The sequence below is a fragment of the Triturus cristatus genome, chromosome 8 (genome assembly GCF_964204655.1).
Source record: "Triturus cristatus chromosome 8, aTriCri1.1, whole genome shotgun sequence".
Lineage (NCBI taxonomy): Eukaryota > Metazoa > Chordata > Amphibia > Caudata > Salamandridae > Triturus > Triturus cristatus.
Window position 1 is genome coordinate 270970660 of NC_140591.1, and position 23079 is coordinate 270993738.

Genomic DNA, 23079 nt, shown 5'->3' on the forward strand with positions numbered 1-23079 from the left:
CGCATTCGTAGCCTGCAATGCGTAATAAAGGGAATGCAGGATGAGATCAATCCTGGAAGAGACTTGTAAAGGCGAACAGACAGAGACCGTCTTGTTTGTAACAGACGGGCGGAGGTTATCAGCTTTTTCTGCCTTTCTTCTGATGGAACCGCTTTGCAACAAGTTGTGTCCAGAATAGCACCTAGAAACTTGGCTGACCTGGATGGGCAGAGGACTGACTTTTCCTTGTTGAGCTGAAGTTCCAGGTGACCGAAGAGTTGAGTGCATCTTTTGACTGCTTCTGATGCTGCTTGAGAAGACGGTGCTTTCACCAACCAGTTGTCCAGGTAAGGAAAAACCTGTAGAGTCTGTTTTCTGAGAAACGCTGCGACTGGGGCTAAGACCTTCGTGAATATCTGCGGTGCAGATCTGAGTCCGAAAGGCAGGACCTTAAATTGGAAGTGGCTCTTGGCTACTGTAAAGCGTAAAAACTTCCTGTGGGCCGGGTGGATGGGGACATGGAAGTATGCGTCCTCGAGATCCATGGTGGCCATGTAATCCTCTGGATTGAGAAGCCGCAAAATGTCCTGTAGGGATACCATCCGAAAAGAGAGCTTTATGAGATAGGTGTTTAGCACCCACAGGTCTAAAATCGGGCGCCATTTTCTACGGTTTTGGTAACGAGAAAGGACCGGGAATAGAATCCCTTGCCTCGCTGAGATAGAGGCACCAGCTCTATTGCTCCTTTGAGAAGTAGTTGGTGGGCTTCTAGACGTAGAAGGTGTAGATGTTTGGATTCGGTGGCGCGAGGGGCTCTGGATGGTGGGTGGTGTTGAAACTCCAGTGTATTGCCTGACAAGACGATATTGAGGACCTACCGGTCTGATGTTATAAGTTGCCAGTTGTGGAAGTATTGCGATATCCTGCCCCCCACTGGTGTAACACGGGACGAAGGAACAGTGGGAGGAGCTAGAAAGCCGCTACTGGCGCTTAGAGGAATCCCTCCCCTGGCGCCCTTGTCGTCCTCTAGAGGATGGTCGAGAGAAAGACGACGATTGGCCTTGACGCTGTGAATATTGAGGCCTGTAAGACTGAGAGGGCTACGAATAGGAGGAATAACGCTGCTGTTGGTATCCACTCCTGTATGAAGAAAAACCTCATCCTCTCGCTCCACGGAAAGGAACCTTGCAGTATTGCAGAGTCCCAAGGGACTTCGCAGTCTCCGTGTCCTCCTTTATATCCTGCAGCGCCTCGTCAATGTGCTTTCCAAAAAGCATCTCCCCATCGAACGGTAGATCCAGGATCTTGTTTTGGACTTCCTGTCAAACCAGGTGGCCCGAAGCCAGCTTTGCCGCCGAAGGACTGCTGCTCCTGCGAGAGAGCGGAAAGCTGTAGAAGCAATGTCCATTGCACAATCAATTATTTCAGAGGATGAATGTTCTCCCTCTTGCAAGATTTTCTTGGCTTCAGCCTTCGATTCCTCAGGTAGCTGGTCTAAATACGGGGATAGATCACACCACATCTGGCGATCATATCGTCCAAGAATAGCCAAGGCATTGGCCGCTCTGACCAGGAGGCTGGACATAGAAGAAAACCTCTTCCCAACATTATCTAGTCGTCTTCCCTCTTTATCCGGAGGTGTGGTAAGAGGTGCCGCCGGATTCTTTGATTTACTTTGGGCCGCTTGTGAAATTACAGAGTCCGGTTTTGGCTGGCTGACCAGACAAGCGGGGCTATCCTCTGGAGCTTTGTATTTCTTCTCCAGTCGAGGAAGAACAGGCATGACAGTTGCTGGCAACTTCATGACCTTTATCCCCTCATCCCAGACATGGCCCACTATTGGGATAGATCAAACAGACTTCCTGTAAGGTTCTTTGAAGTCATACAAGAAGCATTCGATTGTACAGATGGAATGGGCAGATCGAAATGTTTTGAAGCTCTTTCCATTAAATTGCGAAATCCTCCGATATCCGCTGGAGGAGAATCTGCCGGATCAGGAGATGGAGAGGCGGGATCCGCAATAATGTAATCATCCCATTCCCTATCCGGGATCTAGGACTGATAGAGTGCGCTGGTCATCGTCCAATGAGTCATCCTGAACAGTGACCACATTCTGTTGCGGTTCCGTTAGCTCCGGTACCGGAGTTTCAGGAAGCGGAAGTGCAACCGGACAAGGAGATTGAGTCGGAGGTAGAGGTGGATGCACTTGTCCTGTCTCTTGGCCGGAAGACTGAGTCGGAAATCTCTTTCTGTAGTCCGACAGCATGAATTGGAGGTCGGTAATGAGTGAGGACGGCATGCAGACCATTTCCTGTTGATACTGATCTTGGGACCTAGACTGCGGCAGATATTGCTGTTGTTCCATATAATGGTCCTCAGAGTGAGTCCTGATACTTTACATACAATTGGGAAAGGCTATTTGCATCCCCGTAAGGCCCGTCGTCATTCCCTGAAAACTCCTCTTCCAAAAGGAGTGCAGGAGGCAGTGGTGTTACTTTCCTTGTGGAAGTCATTTCCGGGGTAATGTGACGTCGTCTTATCGAGATTGCCACTTTTCGTATCATCGGCGAAGTCGTCGACGGAGTCACCGGCGACGAAGTTTGGACTGTCGACGTCGAAAAAGCCACCGTCGACGGAACCGTCATCAAAACCGTCGTCACTATGAGACTGGAAGCAGTCGACGTTGTCGACGTCGACTCCATCATTGTCGTCATCCTAGTCGACGTGGAAGTAGTCATCGTAGGCGTCAACGATGTATTAAAAGATACCTCAGTTTGTGGCGTCGTCGAAGTCATCGTCGACGAAGTCATTGGAGACGATGAAGCTCTCGTCGACGAGCCCGTCGACGGCGGTTGAATTTTTTAAACTGTCGTCGACGGAACGGATGTCGTCGTCGTCGATGAATGAATTTTCCTGTCAGCTTTTCCCTTAGGTGGGACAGAGGCTGGTTTTTTGAAAAAGTTTTGTTTCTCAGAAGGTGGAGGCGAAACAGAAGACCCATGGCTCGTCTTCTTACCAGATGACCCCTCAGAAACCAGTCCTTTCCTCTCCTTTAAACATCGGTGAGGAGATTTGATGGGACTACGCCTGTCAGACCCATCAGAGGTCTTTTGAAAGGCTTTGGCAGGGGGTCTGAAGAAGTTGAAGGTGAAGACCTACCCCTTTTCTGTGATCTCCTCGAAGATGTCGCAGAGGAGGCATCATCACTGTCACTTGCAACAGAGTCTTTCCGTGACTTCAATTTTTGCAGCCAGGTGAGCAGTTGTCCCTCACGGTCCCTCAAGGTTTTTGTAGAGAAGGTTCTACAAATCTTGCAGTCAGTAGCCTTGTGATCCGGGTACAAACAATAAATACAGTCTTTATGTTTGTCCTCCACATAAAGCCTCTTTTTAGAGCAGGTGGCACAAGCTTTGAATAAAGCCCTTCTTCTCCTTATCAGACATAATGAAGAATTTGAAGTTGAAGAAATGAAGAAAAAAACTGAGCAGTGGAGACTCCCTTGCACAACGTGCGGTAGAAAATCTGAGGCTCTCTCAGGAGGGTTCTTTGGGGTGAGGCTGTTCTGATTGGTTGTTTAGTGTTTTTGGTCTCTTTTACAAAAAGAGGTGGATATGCTACAAAATGAGATGAGGCCTAGGCCTTTTTTCTTTTTTGTACCTACTGCTATGGTATTTTTTATTTACCGGGGACTCCCATTCCGACGACGGGGAATGATACAAGCTATGGGAATCTATGAAAGTTCCAATACTGGAGTAAGAATGTTATAAAAGCAATGACTGAAAAGGGTAACTAACCAAAAATGTTTTATCAGATTGTATTTTTGTAATGGTTTTAATTAATCATAAACAATACATTATTACTTACTTACCTTGTGCAGTGACCTTTGATTGGAAACTCTTCCCTACCAAATGCTTTCTGCTTCCTTTAAGCTTTACTTTAAAAACAAATCCCAGAACCCCATCTCAAAAATGGCTCACCCCTTCTTCCATCAGAACAGCCTAGGGCTCCACTTAAACCATTACCCTCTTCTACCTCAGTCAGGGCTTAGAATTGTTTTCCTCCTGTTGGGACAATAGTCAGAGAATCTTTGAGGGTCATAGAAATGAATGGGGGCTGACCCTGCTAGCCACATTTAGTATCTCAAAGTCAAAAGAAGCATCATTGAGGATGTAATTTGTTCTGGCAACAGTTCATGCAGCTTCCTATATGGTTAATCCCTCTTAAGTGGTTAGTTGTTGACAACACACCTGCTTTCCTCTGCCCAAAAGCCAGGTTACTGCCCTTTGGACAGCAGGGATGTAACCTCCAGCCAGGAATGTTTATTGGCTCCAGAGGTGACATGAGTAGCAAAACTGGTCCTACGCAAGTTTGGCTCAAGCAGCAGCAAGTCAATTTTTATAAAGGGTCTTTGCTAATACAGTTATCAAAAATCCGATTTCATCATTAAATTAGATTTTTAAACCTGAGTGGGAAATAACATTTTTGCTAACTTCTGACAGACTAAGATGGAAATTAAGGGTTTTAATTTTAACCAACCTGTGCAAGAAGAATCTAGCTAAGTCCACACAGTGAAAACAGCTTTTAGACTATCTTACAAGGCACTTTTTTGGGACAACTTATTAAAATATAATTAAGCAAATTCGTTTTACTGTAAGATAAAGGAACATTTTCTTTCCATGTGTCACTTCAATGCTTTTAAACTGCAGTTCAGCCAAAGCAAAGTGGTCTTTCTGGCAGCCATAAATGTTTGCCATATAAGTGACTTGTGTAAATACACACTGTAGCCCACAAATCGCATTTAACATTAATGTCAAGGTTTCTTTTTCTGCGCTATCTGCTATGACTCTATAGAAAATGTAAATAAGCCAATTAGATAAATCAATGCCAATACATGCTTTAGGGGAATAACACAGGTGATATGCTATTGTGTAACAGTGGTGCAGGGCACAGAGTACAACATCGATCAAAACTAGACATGAAAGAATTGGGGAGGAGAACGATCAAAAATTATGTAATTCCTTATACCCAGTAATTCCACATTTCTAACCCTCAAGTTCAAGTTCCACTTGTAATCCCCTAGAAACTCCATCCTCTGCGTTATGAGTACACCCAGTATAAATAGCTCGGGTGTAGTTATCAGCCACAAATCCAGTAAGATTGTATTGAGACCCATTCTCAAAAGGGAGAAGTCTAAAGGAGACCACTCAGAGGTGTAGGGGACTATCTATGGAGAGTACAGAGAAATCCTACATTACAGTTGAATAACCTTCATGTCTGAAGATAGGGTATGAGTAGGATACACATTTCCTTGAAGCATATACTGTCAAATTACAAAGCACTTTTGATATCTAAGTTGTGAAGAGTTTCTTCAACTGATGAAACAGTATCTGGGAAAGGTAGTGTAATAACTAACAGTTAACCTGGAAATCAGAGATGATCACGGGACTGTAGGAGAGGTGTGTTCTTCTTTACCTTGATGTTGTTATGAAGCTTATGAAAGACCCACAAAGGCTCTGCAGCTGACAAGAGCTTAAGTTTGCAGACACGAAAAGCTGAATGAATGGCAACTATAATTGTTAGTTTCCTGTTCATTAGCAGAAGGTGGCTAAAAGTTGCAGACTCAAAAGGGAAGTTTGTCTGCACGGACATAATTGCAATCCTATCACAAGGGTAAACGTGTTTCCAAACGTCAAAACTAAGTCTGTCATTGCCAATTATATCAGGAAAAATCAAAAAATGCATAACATTCTGCAACAATGGAAGAAAAATAATTTCCCACCCCCTTCTAACAAGAAAATGTGTAAATGGATACATCTAATTTACTCAACAGGAACAAAAGATGACTACCTATCCAGGAACACAAATATGGTAATTTGTGCTGCATGAAACCCGTGTTTGTGATAAATATATAGCTTTCTGATCGACGAAGACTAGTTTTTCTGAAAAAAAAGAGTTCTAAGGTCATCAGATTTGGTAATAATGAGATCACAAATCGCCAAAAGGCCATCAGGCTGGGACAAGAAAAACATCTGTAGGAGGGAAATATGTCAATACAATTATTGCTGTACTAAAACCAATCCCGGTAACTCTTTTAAAATGGCCGGCCTTAAAGAAACGTCATGAAAATACTATAATGCATTCTGTCCTTTCAGACTAGTGCCCAGAAAAAAAGGAGAGATAGAAAAGGCATACTAGAGATGAAAAATAAGATAGAATCCAGAGACAAGCAGGCCTCAGGAGACCTCCTGCGTTGTGGTTCCTTTAAGAGGAAACAAAAGCAATACATCTGGGGGAGGAAACAATTGATTCTGGATAACTACAAGCACAAATGCGGAAAATGTAAATCATCTTGTTAGCCTGCTTCCACCATGTTCCCTGCATTGGCTTAAGTTTGAGATGAATGAGTGCAGACTCAAAATCATTCCCAGAATCCAATCCACACTCTACTGTAGGAGACAGTAGGGGGTGGGTTGGATTCAAGGAATGATTTTGAGTGAATCAGGTATCAAAACTCAGGACCCAATTTAAATGTGGGCATAGGGCAGTGGTGGGGAGATAGGTGAACTGTTGTGCTGCCTTCTTGGACCTGCGAAGCTCCGCTTGGCTGCTCTACTTTAATGGCGGTAACATATAAAGTGGCCATTTGTATTTCACAAGATACTTTCTGATGCTAAGCTTAGCCTAATGATCCTATGTGGTCCCAGGGGACAAATACCACTTGTATGTCTGGTGCCCTAGCCAGAGCTATAGATAACTGGATGAGCTGTCGCTCTGGTTGGTATATATGAAAAGTGAGTAAGCCTCGAGGTGGGAGGAAAGCTCAGTTTACCTATCACAATGTATGATCTCTTCAGGTCCCACCATGCTGGAATCTGATGTCACACGAAACAGATTCATGGCCCAGTTTTAAGATAATACCCATACCATCCTAGCACCAGATCCATTTTGGGGGATGAAGTAGCTGTATGTGTCTTTAAGGCACTGTCTGTGAAATTAGAAAATTATTCCATCATTTATATTATAATCAATGAGAAGGACGTCGGAGAACCCATCTCCTTGGTGCCGTCCTCTTGTCTGGAGGAACTGATTAAAAATCGGCAAGGATGTGCTCAGAAATCATCACGAGTGCAAAAGCAACAGACGGCGACCCAGAGGATCCTGACATTATTTTACCTCAATGACTGTAGCACTTGTAACTGGAAGTCGTTTAATTCACTTTTGAACAAAACTTTTTCAAAATCCCAAGTTTTATACATATGATGTCTTTGACGTGGAAAAGGAGAGCTAAAAGAGAATTATCCCACTAGATATATCGAGATGATCTGTCATTTCTGGGCGGTGTCATTTATTACCTCAGTGTATGGTTAGGAATGTTTCACCACCCCTAACAACGTATGGCATTCCCATAAAATTTCTTAAGTCAGTCAAGCTTTAGTGAATATTTTAAAATGGTCTAATATGCAGGGAAAGTATATTTACTAAAACATCTTCACAACCCATAAAATTTAGACTCCAGATAGAGCCTGGTTACCTAAATATGGGGGGTCACTGCGCCAACACAAAATAAAACGCCACTGGATAGCAGCTAATAACAGATAACTTGTCCTTTGGGGCGAATTCACAAAGATTCCTTAGCACATCCCTATATCCTCAGGTTGCTTCACCACTTGAGATTCACCAGTTCTAATCTGCTAAGAGCCTCCACCTAGTATCCTTCTCTGTGAGTAGGGATTGCATACGCCAATGGAAGCAATAAGCGTCCTGCAAAAATAGAAAACTCCCCCTCGACACCTTGGGTCCAGAAACAACACCATCTTCTTCAAGAGCCTCTCGCAGCAGTATCAGGATAAAACATTGGCCTTTGTCATAACATGGTCACAGGATATTTGTTTTGCAATGGATGCATTAAAATGACGCAAATTACATTATCCCTAATTTAAATGCTTCTATCTATTCTTAAAACTGCAATAATCTGTATGAACAGAAATTGGTTAATGTAGAACGTATAACAAGCACAGGAAGTTATGTGTAGCTCTATGAAGACAGTTACCTTTTCCATCGCATTTGTTCAAGAGAAGTGGATCATACATCCGATGACTTACAAATAATGACAAACAAGTGTGCAGAATATTTGAAACCTAATGCTCACACTTCTGAATTTCAAACAGGAGTAAAAGAAACACAGACAGCCTTGCGGTACACACGTGTTTTTCATATATGTATGCTCTGAGCTGATAAACACATGCAGTGATCATCACACAATTAAAGCGTATAATGCACAGATTTTCAGTGGCTCTGCTTTTTATCAGCTGAAGGATTAGCATCACTTAAAGGTCGCAGCCCTGAGTTAACAAATGTTAGTACCTTGCCAAAATAATGAGGGAACTTGTGCTGATCTTCAATAACGTGTGCAAAGCCGCCTTGAAGACCAAAGTCCACACAAAAGTATGGTAAGCCTTTAGGAACCTGCAAAAGGAAAAAAAAACAAATGTTAACGTTCAGTAAATATCAAACTCTCTTCTCGTTAGCTATTCCCCATCCAGAATTTGTACCCCTTTCCCGTTTAGACTTACAATTCTTCCCTTACTTTTTATTTTAACTTAGTTCTATTAAAAGGCTTGTCACCTTACATACCTGTAAAGAAGTCTCCGCATTGTGTGGTGAGCAGTAATGTCTGATCTCTTCAGTTTGTGTGCACTGCTTCCTTTTATTCTAAATCTGACAGCTTTTAATCAATGATCTGGTCATGTTGATTCACCAAAGTGCCTTTGCCAAAAAGGAGGAATGCATCCTGAAAACTACCTTGTGTGGGTAAACTGGAGTATAAGGCAGGTGAACACACAGAACTTGTAGCTCACTCACCGTTGATGCCAAAACTATGGGCACCAAAAAGCCTGCCTTGAGGGTAAGCAACCCGAGAGGACTACTGCCCATTGATTCGAACGGAGAACACATGAAAAAAGTCAAATCTAAATTCAAGTCCCCCTAGGGCATTACAAAAGGAGAAGGAGGAAATAGAAGCTGTAACCCCTTGAGAAAACACATCACAACTGGTGATTTAAACAACAAAGGCTGGTCCGGCAACAGCAAGAAAGCAGAAATAGTCAACAGATACCCTTTACCCCCACAACCCCACCCCACTTGTTGCAATACCAAATGAGGGTGCTGTTCTCTGTAAACACCTGAACTAACTTTCCTTTGGTGGATGGCAGAAAGGCTTTCAACAAGTGAATGGCTTGTAGCTCTAACAGGTTGATGTGGTGCTGAGCCTCCACCAGAAACTACAGGCCTCCGATCTCCACCTCTCCCAAGAACCCACCCCACCCCAGAAGCGATACATAGGTGACCACTGTCCACTCTGGGTGGGGAAGGGAAAGGGGTCTGTCACTCACACAATCACTGTTTAGTAGTCGCCACTGCAGACCTTTCAGTTTCCTCCAAAATGTGGACCTAGTCGATGAGTTCCCCTGGTGCTGCACCCTCTGAGACTTCAGATCCCACTGCAGAGCCCGCATATGCCACCTGGGGTGCTTAACCAAAAGTATGCTGGAGGCAATCAGTCCCAGCAGCCTCAGAGTCAACCTCAGTGAGATCAAGGACAAAGGCTGGGCCTGGATCATAGCCTGAATATCCTGAACTATGCTTAGGAGGTAGGCACAAAACTGCACCATGTCCAGAACGGCTCCAATGAAAGTGAGAGTCTGCTAAGGAATCTGGTGTGAATGGCACGCTTACAGTGAACCCCGACAATTATGAGGTTCACTACAGTCTGGAAGTGGGTGACAAGTGCCTGAGGCAAGCTCACCTTCAAAAGACAGACTTTGAGATAGGGAACGTCTAGAACCTTGGCCTCCAAAGAGGAGTTCCAATCACAGCCATCACTTTCTTGAACTCCCGAGGGGCAAGCAGGGGGAGCCAGTAGAGTGTGTTTTTAGTTTCAGTGCCTGGATGAGACATGCTGTGCTCAGTAGGACTCCCCCAAGAGAGCCAGTTTGGAGTATACGCCATGAAGCAGGGTGTTTTCACTAACCAGATCGGAGGGTTTGAGGGCTTAAACAATAGTTCTGCAGTTGCATTCTTAAAGAAACAGTGTTGCTTTCTTCAGTAGAGAGAGCTGGTACCAGTTCATCTTTATTCTCCTGGAAATGTGCTCCTTGAGAGTAAGGCTGATGTCCAGGGGAATCTAAGGGGCTTAGCACTGGGTTCGACTTCATCAGCATTGATGTAATTGAGCCATGTCCGTACTATTTCTTTCTTGTTGTTCTTAGTACATAATAGAATTATGTCTTGCTGTGGTTGAGTTTTAGTTAGGTGTCCACGTCTGGAGGAGGTGCAAGCAGAGCTTGAGGTATTAGATGTCTTGAGCGGGGGAGAACTTTCAAGTAGAGTTGTACATTTTTGCTGAATTTCGATGCCGTTAACGCTGAGAAGAGCCACAAGGAGCTCCATGTAGAGGGCCCAAGATGACAGGGTACAGTATGGAACTCTGGGAGGTACTCAAGAGCTGCCTATGTGAGCCATCTAGTGTTGGGTGGAAGGAGAACCAGTGAAGGACACTGCCAGTGAATTCCAAAACTGCTGGGTGTGGTTGGGATGGCCAACAATGACAAAATCAGCTGAGAGGTCCAGAAATACCAGACGTTATCTTCATCTGAGGTCAGGAGGGTGCTGTCTACGATGTGTAAGGTAGCAGTCTCCATGCTGCAGTGTGATCTGAAGCCAAATTGATAGGCAAGCAGTAGATGGCTGGTGTAGATATATTTTTGGAGTTGAGCATAGACTGTTGTTACAATGATATTGGTGATGAAGTTAGTCGAGTGAGGAGTGGCAGGATGTGGCTTGTCTTGAGAGCGTCTGTGATGAGGCCTTCAGTTAAGGAGGCATTGACAGTAATGAGAAGGGGTGACAAATGTTTGAGGAAGGGCAAGGGTAAGACATCTTCATAGGAGGGGGCTTTGAGGAAGTTGTGTATTTAAGCTAGACCTGTGAGAGATAAGGCTTCAAATATTACCATTGCAGGATGCAACAAGAATGGGTGAGGCTAAGAGGAGAAGCAGGATTGGTGTCGCCAGTATGCTTATGGATATTCTGTATTTTTTCACTGAAAAGGAGACTGGTGGCATTGCATTGCACTTGTCTGCAGAATGTAGGATTGGAGGACCAGACAGGGGTTAGATGCAGTGCATGGCTTCCTTTAAGAGTGCAGATAACAGAGGGTTAATCTTTCTGGTGGCATGTGTAAGTGCAAACTCACAACAGAAAGAGTTTAGAGCGAAGTTTTTTTTCCCATAACAACGCCTGCAAAATGAGGAGTGAAGGCACGCCATCAGGTAACCAGAACACGTAATGGCGCTTATGCACAGGCATCACATGTCCTTGGTCATGAGACCCGAAAGGCAGTGCTGTTCCAAACTAATAGCGCCTGAAACACCATCCCCAATAACATAAGCAGATAGAAAGAGCAATTAAGTATATCCTCTGGTCTGGACCTTTGACAAAGTAAGACGGGGTAGAATGGAGGCCATAGGTCCATGGCTATGCCAGTTACTGTTTCTAACTGACCGTTTACTTTGCTTCCCTCTGCTCCTCTCTTATCAGTGTGTGAATACAAGGCCGGCACATCTCTGCATTCCAATGCTGCCTACAAAAAGATAACTTCAATCATACATATTCAACTTCTGCATTATCACAATTGCATTGAGAGATGCATGGGTTGATATTTCAAACCACTCATAGTTTTATGATAATGATCAATCAAAAGAATTCTCAAAGTATTGTGCTTTCACAGTTTCGCCCACCAACTATAAGTTGAGAGCAGAGCTCACCATGTGAATCATAGCAAACAAAATTAGTAACTGCGATTGGTAATGAAAATTTCATTTTTACCCACAGGAAATAGACTAAGGAAGTCCCTCAGGAGAGTTCATAATGTACAGCATGTATGACTGAATGTGTTTGTTGCAAGTGTGGCAAAGAATGGGGTACACTGAATTGCAAGAATCAAATAAATCCAAATAGTGTTCTAGATAGGGATCTAGAGATGTGACCTGATAAAAGCCAATTATCAGTTGTGGCAAACCTATAGCATTGTATTTTATTGTTATCCTTGCCAGGGTCTAAAAATAAACATATGTGAAAATAAATTTAGGGCACCCCTAGGCAATTTGAAATATAGATCCCTCCATTATAAATAAGAACTCCCTTGACCATCAAGGTTGAGCTTGCCCACATACCAAGATTATCTGGGTGAGGACGTGATGATGACGCATACCACCAAAAGAAGTACAGTGGGTGAAAGTCCTCTTAAAGACCAAATAGAAATGCCTGATCTCCCGCTGGAGGGTGTTCACTCCCTTTGATTAGATAGTTGTCTTGAAAAGTGTTCTGCTTCAGCTGGCAGCCTTGTTGATGGTTTTGGTATAGTACCTTGCTTTGGATGAAGTGATGAGTTGACTGTGTTGTGGATAGGGACTTCAGTTGCATTAGGCACCCGCGGGTCATGTTTTTCTTCCATTTTTTTCCTCTCTACAGACTCAGCAAGGATTTTTGGAGATGATAGTTTCAGGCTGCACATTACAGTTGGCATGTGAGTGTTTACATGGTTTACAAGTCCTATATGGGATCTATGGATATCTCTTCTTTGGCTAACTATATCAATCTCATTGATTAAGTATGTAGAGGGCAAAATTATTGAACAAAACAGGTAGTTCAGACATGTGGGATGCCCTTATTACATTAAATAGAGAATTTCTCAAAGTATTAAATGATCTGATTAAGGATATTGGCGATTTAGGCTTATATTTGTAACTGAAAAGATATACTCAATACAACACCATTTTCTCATAGTGGTGGATTGGTAGTTGAAACCACTAAGCACACTTTATGCTCATTTGCACTGTGCATATCATAGAAAGGAAGACATATATGTTATGCCTAGTTAGATTTTTGATGTAAGGGAACACTTTTTTGTAAATATATAGCTTGAGTAATCCAATATTCGGTGGCCTCTTACATCTGGGCTGCCTGAAAAATCTCAATTAACTTAGTTTAATAAATTATGTTATAGAATAGACTGAGGTCTCCAAATATTGATTTAGGGTAAAATACATGACCATGTGCTATGTGTTCACTCAAATATAGCATTTTATTTTGGGATACAAATATGAATTATTAGGTCGTGCTTGACAGTGCAGCTGTCTGCTAGACATTTTGTTGCTAGTTCTTTACAATAAACACATAGACCCTATGTGTGGGAGGCACAATCATTGCTGCAGGCCACTAGCAGCATTTAACTTACAGGTCCTGGGTATATGGTATACCACATTAAAAGGGACTAAGTAAATTAAATGTGCCAAACAGTTGTAAACCAATTATACTATGTTTAGAGAACAGAGCACATGCATTTTAGCACTCGTTAGCACTGGTAGAGTGCTTAGAGTCTTAAAGCCAACAAAGATAATTCAGCGAAAAGAGGAGGATGAAGGCAAAAGGCTTGAGGTGGGTTGACCCTTCAGAGATGGCCATTTTCCAACACTACCCCCCCTCCAGGCTAAAGCCAGGGTAGACTAATAAATACCTTGATGGAATTCCCTACTTAGGGCGATAGAACATGGACAATAGCCCACTACTGCAGGGGTACTTGCCAGTTCTACACCTCTTTGAACCCAGCTGGATCCCTCTGTCTATACTCTCTGCGGCCACTTAGCTAGCCCATGGGGAATCCTTCTCCTTACCTCTGGACCTTATCTGTGCAGCTCCTAACCTCAATTTGCTCACAGATGCATGCCAGTAGGTAGACAGTACCACCATGGTACAACAAAGTGATGTGGCCCATTTCACCCCTTGGGTCTAAATTGTGTCCCCAACCCAAGAAAAACTCTGTCCACCAGGGCAGCAATCAACAGAGGCCACTGTCAGTGTCAAGAGCCAGACCCCAGGCTATCTAGGGTTCTCTGTCCTCTGTGGTTTCTGAGAGTGGGGGCAAAAGCCCCAGGTGCTTTGCAGTTTTTTTCCACTCCACCTCACACTAGTTCAGGGGTGATAGCCTGAAACTTGTCCTTCAACCCAGGGTCTGTACTCTTGGGCTGAACAGGAGTTCGGGAGGAGTCCTTCCTCGCCCTGCATCTCCATCTGGGGTTCTGTACCGTCCGTTTCAAATTCAAATTTACATTATGTTCTTTGGTTTCATTTTTTTGTACACCCAGACACAAACTTTTCTTTTTAGACATGAAAAAGCTTTTCCTTTACATCTTTATGAAATATGACGGGCAACCTTTACCATTGAGGAAAGGCACTTACCCGAACTTTTTGAAACAGTTTACACGAAGTAAATATGCATGTGTTTACCTTGGGGAGGGGGTAATGTGTAATCAGCAAACTGTGAATACTTATAAAAGTTTGAGGCGTGTTGTTGTTCACCAAGTGTTGCATACATCCACCCCAAAATGCCCACCTTTCAGCATGTGCCACCCATAATTATGACTGCAAACAAATGCTGTACAGGTGTAATGTCTGCAGTTGATATGCACACAAATGCCATTTTTCTGAATCGGGATAAAGGAAGTTCTTCCCATAAATATTTTGTTTCACCTGTACCACTTCAGTGAGCAAAATACTTTTGTAAATCTTGCTCAAGGTGATTTGGTCAGAATAGTAATCCAGAGAGCTACTGCTTATTTAAGAAATAATAAAGGGGACCCAAATTTCTTCTTCGTGGAGATTAGTTTCTGTTATGGCCTTTCTGAAAAAGGATAAGTTTAAATTAGTACCAGGTTCCAACAGGCTAATATTACTACTTAACAAGAATAGTAAGATGTTCGCCAGACTTTTGCCAGTCGGCTCTCATCTCACCATGGCAACATGGATTTATGACAGGCACCACTGTATCATCCCAATTTTGAGGCTGCCCCAATGGACTGGATTCAAATAGCCCAATTTGCAGTGGCAATTATCACTCTAGATGGCGGACAACCCTTTGATTGAGTTGAGTGGATATTCTTGTGGGCCACAATAAGAAAGACAGATGTCCTCGCATGATTCATTACATGGATGAATGATTCTTCACGCAAGACTCCCCACCCTCAATAGGCAATTCTCAGTTCCTTTTGATATTTGTTGAGGCACACGCCAGGTTGCCCTGTGTCTGCTTCTCTTTCTTCCCTGCATTTGGGGCCTTTTCTAATAGCATTGCTAAAAGCCATCAGTATCCCACCAATAGTACTACAGAATGCGACCTGTAAAGTTTTGGCTTTGCAGACGATGTCCTAGCTACTATCTATTCTAGCCATCAAACACCATGTTGTCTTTGACTCACTCAGGATCAACGCCAAATAAGAAAAGACTCAGATCCTTCCACAGGCAACTGAGATATATCCAGAACTTTTATTGCATTTGGACTTTCATATTTAGGGATCTATTTGATGTCTATCTTACGGACCTAATATCAAGGATTTGACCAGCCTTTTTGAAAAATGGGAAACTCTTCTCATATCACAGATCAGCTATATAAACATTATAAAAAATATATGTCGTCTACATTTGTTCTACCTTTTTCAAGCCTTGCATGTATAGCTCTTGTTGTCCCTCTTTAAAAGGTTTGATGCAGCACTCCTACATCTGTATGCGTGTTCTGCAATACCTACAATTACCAGTGGGAAAAGGAGATGGGCACTCCTCAACTTCCATGCTTTCTGCTGGGCAGCTCTAGTTAACTACTTAGCCAAACTAATAGTAGATGAAACACCTCATCATTTTTCTTTAATGAAAATTCATTTTAGTCCCCCCTCATTTTAATTCTTTCTCTTTAAATACATTAACCCACGATTCCACCAACACATGTTGAATGCAAAGGATTGGCTGATTTGTGCCATGCCTGGCATGATTTGAATCAGTGACAACAAATACTTCCCCTTTACAACTATTCACCCAATTGAATAATCTACTTTTGCCACATATCTTCAAAATGATTAAGTCTTTGTCTTGGGTAATATCTGATGTTCAGTTACCCCAGTAATTATATGATCAATTAGCTCCCAAGTCATTCCAAAATGTAAACCAGTAATTAGATTTTTACGACATCAACATGCACATCAAATCTTAGCACACATGAGGAAGATCAAGTCGATTCAATGGGAAGGTCATAAAATTTCTATTTTGCAAGATTTTGCCAGAGAGACTATAATTTGTCACAAAGGATTCCTCAATCTACGCAGAAGGCTCACTGATATGAACATCCCATTTTCTTTTTCTGGGCCCTCAAGATTCCGGATCATTTTCAAACGTCATCCACAGATTCTTTTATGTACCTGCTGATCTTTCTTTGTTCTTGGATAATCATGCTGAATCCCAAATGGACTCTGATTCTCTACCTGGTACTTCTCATTCCTAATTATCTGTATAGGTTGACCTGGCCTGTTTTCTATATTTCCACATAACCATTTTCCTTTTGTCGCTGGATAGTATTTAGTAATGTCATTACATACTCAAATAGTTATAACACTCTGTATAACTTCATCTATGTTGGTTCTATTGTATGATTGATTGTAGCCTCTTATGTTTTATTCTAGTTTTTGAGATTAGAATACATTTTGCTGTAACTGTACTGATGATTTTCATTCTTTGGATAAGCCAGACTCTGCTATTTGATATTTTATACAGTACTATGCAATACCTTCAGCTGTATTTAGTTATTTTTTGGATCATACTTCTACAGATATGCTTTTTATGATGTTGGTATACCTAGCTGATATGGTCTCTTTCAGGTGTATTGTTCTAATTGAATGGCTTTGGCTATGAACTTATTCTCTTACTCTTCTTTGTATAACTCCCTTGCTATAGGTACGTATTATATTTTTCATCCTTTATCTTGGCTCCTTTTCTCTGTGGAAGTTTGTTTATATGCAATTTATTATTTAATGACTTCACTGATTACCAATGAAATCCATTATTCTTTACTAATGTTTTCCTATTATTTTATATAACTTTTTTAGCTGGAATTTATATACTATTACAGTTATGCTTTGTTTTTGCTTACAAATGTTATTTCATGACGTTCCCTTTACATTTAACTTATTTAATCTCCTATCTAATTTATTGTTCTAATTGGATGACATTGTTTAAGGAATTATTCTCTTAATAATCCTACACTTCGCTGTATAGCCCCTTTGCTAATGGTATTTTATTTCTTATCCTTTATCTTTGCTCCCCTTTTCTATGGAAGTTTGTTGAGATGCTATATGTGATTTAATAACGTCACTGCTCATCCACGATCTGTGTTATTATCTACTAACGTTTCCCTATTGGTTTATATATCTGTGTTGCTCTGATCTCAGGGCCACAGTTAATGTTATATTATACATCGTTAATATCCATACTCATAACTTGCTATTACTTCATAGTTGGATAATTATTTTATATACTGTACGTATCACTTCAGAATTTATCTGAATGAACTTTATGGATGGACTGTAGTATGTATACGCTGGAATATCTATGCTATTACAGTTACGATTTGTTTTCTTATGAAATGGCATCTTTTTGCAGACATTACATTTATATTATATTTATTCAGTCTCCTCTTGCCTAATATTTCCCCCAAGTGATATGTTTGATGTGGTTATGTATTTGGGATGGTAACATTTGTTCCGCTGCTCGGCGGTTTCTTTATACTTGAGATGTCTACACTGATGATGAAAGCTTCTGCTGTTTCTCATCCTCGTTGACTCCCCATGCAATGTCTCTTACAGACATCCCCTGGAGGGGTTGGGCTTCGATGTTGCTCCATTTATCCTGGAGTTGATTTGAACCCTCTTTTCTTTTCCCTTCTCTTCATTCCTCCCCTTGATCCTCATTTTAATATTGGGACATCTGCTTCACTTTCTTTGGTTTTTAACTATATTTTAATTGCTTTTATACTCTTTCACCAGATGTATTCACTATCTATTATCCATCTATATCAATGCCCGGTATAAATGTAGTTTCCCTTAATGTTAGGGGTTTGAATCACCCGGTTAAGAGGGCCAAGATTCTAGATAATTGTAAGAGTTTATCTGGTGATTTGGTCTTGCTTTCAAAAGAATAAGATAGGTTTTAAAGAAGCGCTTCTTATGAGGAAAGATTGGGTATTAGATGCTCCATGTTCTAAGGCTTCTGGCAAGAAAAATGGGGTTATTACTCTTATCTGTAAAAAATCTGGTTTATCTATAGTTTCAGCTGAACAGGATACCAACCGAAGATGGTTACTTACTCGTTTAGATGATCTATATGTTATGAACTTATATGCTCCAAATATAGATGACCCAAATTTTTGGCGGGCAATAAATAAAAAACTTACTGACATTCCACAAAATTCAAAACAATTGTGGGAGCAGATTTTAATCTTCCTTCTCGATCCCATTTTGGATAGGCATTCTGCTTTTACATTTCGACCCCCGTGGGCACACAAACATATGCTTAATATGTGTTTGTCTCATCATCTTTTGGATGCTTGGTGATTACACAATCCTACGGGTAGCGATTTCACTTTTTTCTCCTCCCCTCATACTAGCTTCTCTCGTATCGATGATCTTCTGGTTGATGCTGCTCTTTTAAAACATACTGTAAATGTCATGATTCATCCAATAGTTGTCTCTGATCATGCTGCTGTCTCTTTAACTATCTTTAATCTTACTGATACTAAGGGACTCTGTAACTGGCGCGTAACACAGAAATCTTGGAGGATGACGCTGAGGTCAAAGAACTTAATGACGAGATTGTTAGTTTCTTCAAAGACAATGAATTATCGATGGATTTCCCAATGGTATTATGGGACACGTTTAAGTGTACTATAAGATGTCACATCATAAAAAAAAAATGGCCAAAAAAAACAGCAATATTAGGAAATTTCTTCAATCTCTGGGAGATGACATTAAAAGAGAAGAGGAATTATATAGACATACTAATGATAAATCTCTTTTGCAGGATATTAAACATTTTAAATACTTTTTTAATTTCATGGTTACTAAAAGAGCTTATATGGGAGTGCACGCTCAAAAATCTCATCAATTATTGTTACCGAATAGAGCTGGCAAGTTGTTAGCTGCTACCCCCAAATGTCAGAATACCAATACCACTCATATTCCTCATATTACTGATAAAACGGGTTCGAAAAAGTTTCATACCCGAGAAATTCTTGGAGTCTTTTGGGAGTTTTATGAAAATGTATATACCCCTTGAAGTCAATGAACTAAGCTTACCCGGCAACAGTTCCTTAACGCTCTCCCTACTACTACTATTTCGAATGACGATATGATCGAGTTGGGTACACCAAACAAAACAGACAAGATTATTCAGGCTATTAAGGCTACTCGGTCAGGGAAAGCTCCTGGACTGAACGGGCTTCCTATTGCTTTTCATAAAACATTTATTTCTTCACTAATTAAATACCTTAAAAAGATTTTTGACAACTATGGCAAGGTTTCGGGTACGGCTGCTGAGGCTACTATTGTACTTATACCAAATGAAGGTAAGGATCATTCTGATCCAAAAAACTTCTGTCCCATTTCTTTAGGAAATATGGAATCAAAAAGTTTTGCAAACCTTTTAGCAAATCATCTAGAATATCACATTCCTAATCTCATTCATGAGTCCCAAACAGGTTTTGTCAAGGGTAGGCTTGCTAGGGACAATGTTCATACATTCCGTCACATATTAGAAAAAGCAAAACGTTCCTCATTGCCATCTGCGGCGAACCTTGGTAACTCTTTTATTAATATGGTTATGGCTCTTAATGCGCAACCTAAAGTTAATATTAGGAATAATGGCACAAGTCCTCCTTTTTTAATCTCCGTCAAGGTACTAGACAAGGGTGCCCACTTTTCTTTTGCCCATTGATTCGGTTCTCCGATTACTTAATCTGAGTGCTGAGATTAAAGGGTTCCAAATTGGAACACACAAACTTAAAACGGCTGCTTATGCTGACTATGTCTTTATTAATTTTTCAGAAGACATTGAATCAGCGACCCCTTCTATTTCTAGTATTATTTCTAATTTTTTCAGTAGTTTCTGGCTATATTCTAAACAGAATTGTTTCATCTTAACTCTTTGTGTCTTCCTTTTCACTTGGATGATTCAGGTTTCAAATGGCAATCCACTCGCATTAAATATCTGGAGACCTTGGTTCTATAAAGATCTTTCAGATACTGTTACTTATAATGAATCCCACATAATAAATACAGTTAAGGATCTCTTGTCCTCTTGGTCTCCTAAATATATTTCTTGGTGGGGTAGATTACAAACTCTTAAAATGATGATAACTTCAATCATTATTTTGTATCTTATATGCTACCTATAAAGCTTTCCTCCTCGTTTTTTCAAGATTCTTATGGAGTGATAAGAGAGCCAGAATTGAATACAAATATCTTAGGAAACGATCTATATTGGGAGGCTGTAACCTCCCGGACTGGAATCGATACCAGACTTCTTTCTTGGCGACTCAAGGAGCACTTTGGTTCTTACCAGAATCCCGGCATATACCTCCATGGATTTATATTAAACGAGAGTTGTGCGCTCCTTTTGCACTCTTTCTTTACTCACAGCCTCAAAACTCACATTAGTACACTCAAAGTGTATTTAACCTCTTCAGTGCCCATGACAAGATAGTCTCGTCATGGAGCACGGTTGCGCTGTGCCCATGACGAGACCATCTCGTCATGAACCCCACCCACTAGTGCAACGCCCGGCACAGGAGGGGGAAAGGGCGTGGCACTGAAGGGATTAATCAGATACGGTTAATGCGTTGAAATATATTGATAAGAAAGTTTCAAAACCAGTTCATAAATCAAGATGGACACCTTTATGGTTCAATCCTAAACTTGTTACTGACATTGAACATAACACCGCTCTTTTGTGTGCCGCTAAGGGTATCAGACTGGTGAAAGACCTTTATGATACAAATCATGATCCTCTTTCTTTTTTTTTCCTAGCCAAAAAAAAAAATCTCATGGATTTTTACACTTTTTTGAAGCTTAAAGTCAAATTTTCTAAGATACCCCTTTCTACAGATTAGATTATTATCTCACTTATGTGGGAACAGTCAGGCTATACTGCTTCTAAAATGTATAAATTTTTATCTGCGCCATTGACTTCACTACCCATGATTACTTGTGTTAAATGGTCTCACCATTTTGAAGACGATATTTTGAAAAATATTTCACAGGATACCTGGCAATTGATTGGGATATTATCTCCACGAAATAAAATTGCTCCTTCACTGATTTAATCTAATTTCTGCACTATGAACCTTTTGCTTTGGACTCCTGCTCGATTGCATAAGCTGAAATTAAGAGATGGGGATCTTTGTTGGAATTGCAATTCAGTACCAGGCACCCATTAACATATTCTCTGAATGTACATTATTAGACTCCTTGTGGGGCCCGATACAAAAGCATTTATCACTAATCTTTAACACACCTATAGTTCTCTCTTTACCTATGATTTTGCTGGGTCTATGGGATATAGTTACCTCTTGATAATCCGGATTTGGAGCTCTTAGATTTGCTTTTATCCATTGCTGTTAAAATTATACTCACCGAGTGGAAGTCTTTTCATCTTCTTACCATACCTGGTGGACGTGGGTTTCATATCTTCGTAGAGCTCATACTTTTGTTGAAAGAAAACATTTTTCTCCTTCAATCACGCGTTCTTTGGATAATTATATGGATTTATCTACTCAGGGGTTGGTAGCTCAATATCCTTTTGATTCCGTTTCATAATTTATTGCTTCTTTTTAAGGTGTAGCAGATGTCCCTTCCCACGTTCCTACCCCTTTTTCCATCCTTCCAATTCTTTTCTTCCTTTCTCTCGCCCCTTTTTCTCTTCTTTCCCTCGCTGATGTGCCTTATCTACCAAAGCAATACAAACTCACACATGACTTTGCTGGGATATATGTAGATGTTCCAACCTTCCCATCTTCCTGGGGTTTATATTTAATATTTGATGAATTTGTAATACCCGTTACTTGTTATGATACTTATCTGATCATTTTTATATGATAACTTTTATATATTTTTTATCCCAGTCCAGATGTTATTTATGTATTCCTTTTTATCTTATTTAATTCTTCATTATATTGTCAGTTTCTGATTTCTATGTATTGTTAATGATTTGTAAATGTATTTCTTTTTAACTGAAAAAAATATATATATATTAGAGTAAAAACTAAATTAGTGCTGGGCCTCTCGTCAGGAGGCAGCTTGCACCAGCCCATTTCTCCTGTTAGCACTGCCTAAAACAGAATCAACTACTTATCAAGAAAGTGGGGAGCAGATGTGGCATAATGGCCAGAGATGCAGACTTCGGAGCTGGGGAACCAGGTTCGAGTCTCAGCGTATCACTTAATCTCCCCATAAATGAATGTGTCCTTAACTGCTGCTCATGAAAAGTGCTGGTGTTAAAGATTATGTGCAGGTGCTGAGCTCCAGAAACCACCAGCTCAAATTAAGCACTGTCTCTCTCACTTTCTGTATCATCTTTGAAGAGAGTACAGCATAGCAGACTATCTTTAGCAGCTTCCCTAAGTAAAAACCCCATATGCCCACAAAGCCAGTTCCTAAAACCCACCCCAACATATCCACTGAACATCTACATTACCTGTTTCCCTATTACTCCAGTACTCTAACAATACCACAGTAACAAGCATGTCCCAAAACCCATTGTTCTTAAAACTCGAAAATGAGAACGTTACCTGCTTCCATAACACTACTATGCTTAGGTATGTCCTTTTGACCAGATTCCACAATGACTCAGTGTTTTAATACTATTAGTTTCAATAATGTACCATTATTCACCCATTCTGCATTTCTATAATGCGCTAGCAAGCCCCCCTTTGGATTCACCTCCTCGAATCACCATATTCCGTTTCCGTGATGCAACATCTTGACTGTATTCCCTGTTCACCTACTTCGTCAACATGCCCCATTCCAGGATTACATAAAGTCGTCAATAAGCTTACATACCCATTTTTCAAAAAGTATCTGTATGTTCGCATTAACTATTTTCATAACACCAATGTTAAAAGTTTCCATCAGTACAAGAATGTAACCATTTTCCTTAATGTCCCAAAAT

General features: G+C 41.0%; 1 protein-coding gene across 1 annotated transcript in view; it reads right to left on the bottom strand.

Annotated features, from left to right (window-relative positions):
- Positions 1 to 23079, bottom strand: part of CWF19L2 (CWF19 like cell cycle control factor 2) — a 926849-nt gene that overhangs the window by 17143 nt on the left and 886627 nt on the right. The window contains exon 17 of the mRNA XM_085621485.1: positions 8344 to 8445. Coding sequence (XP_085477611.1) covers positions 8344 to 8445 — 102 coding nt within the window. The remainder of the gene's footprint in view (positions 1 to 8343; positions 8446 to 23079) is intronic.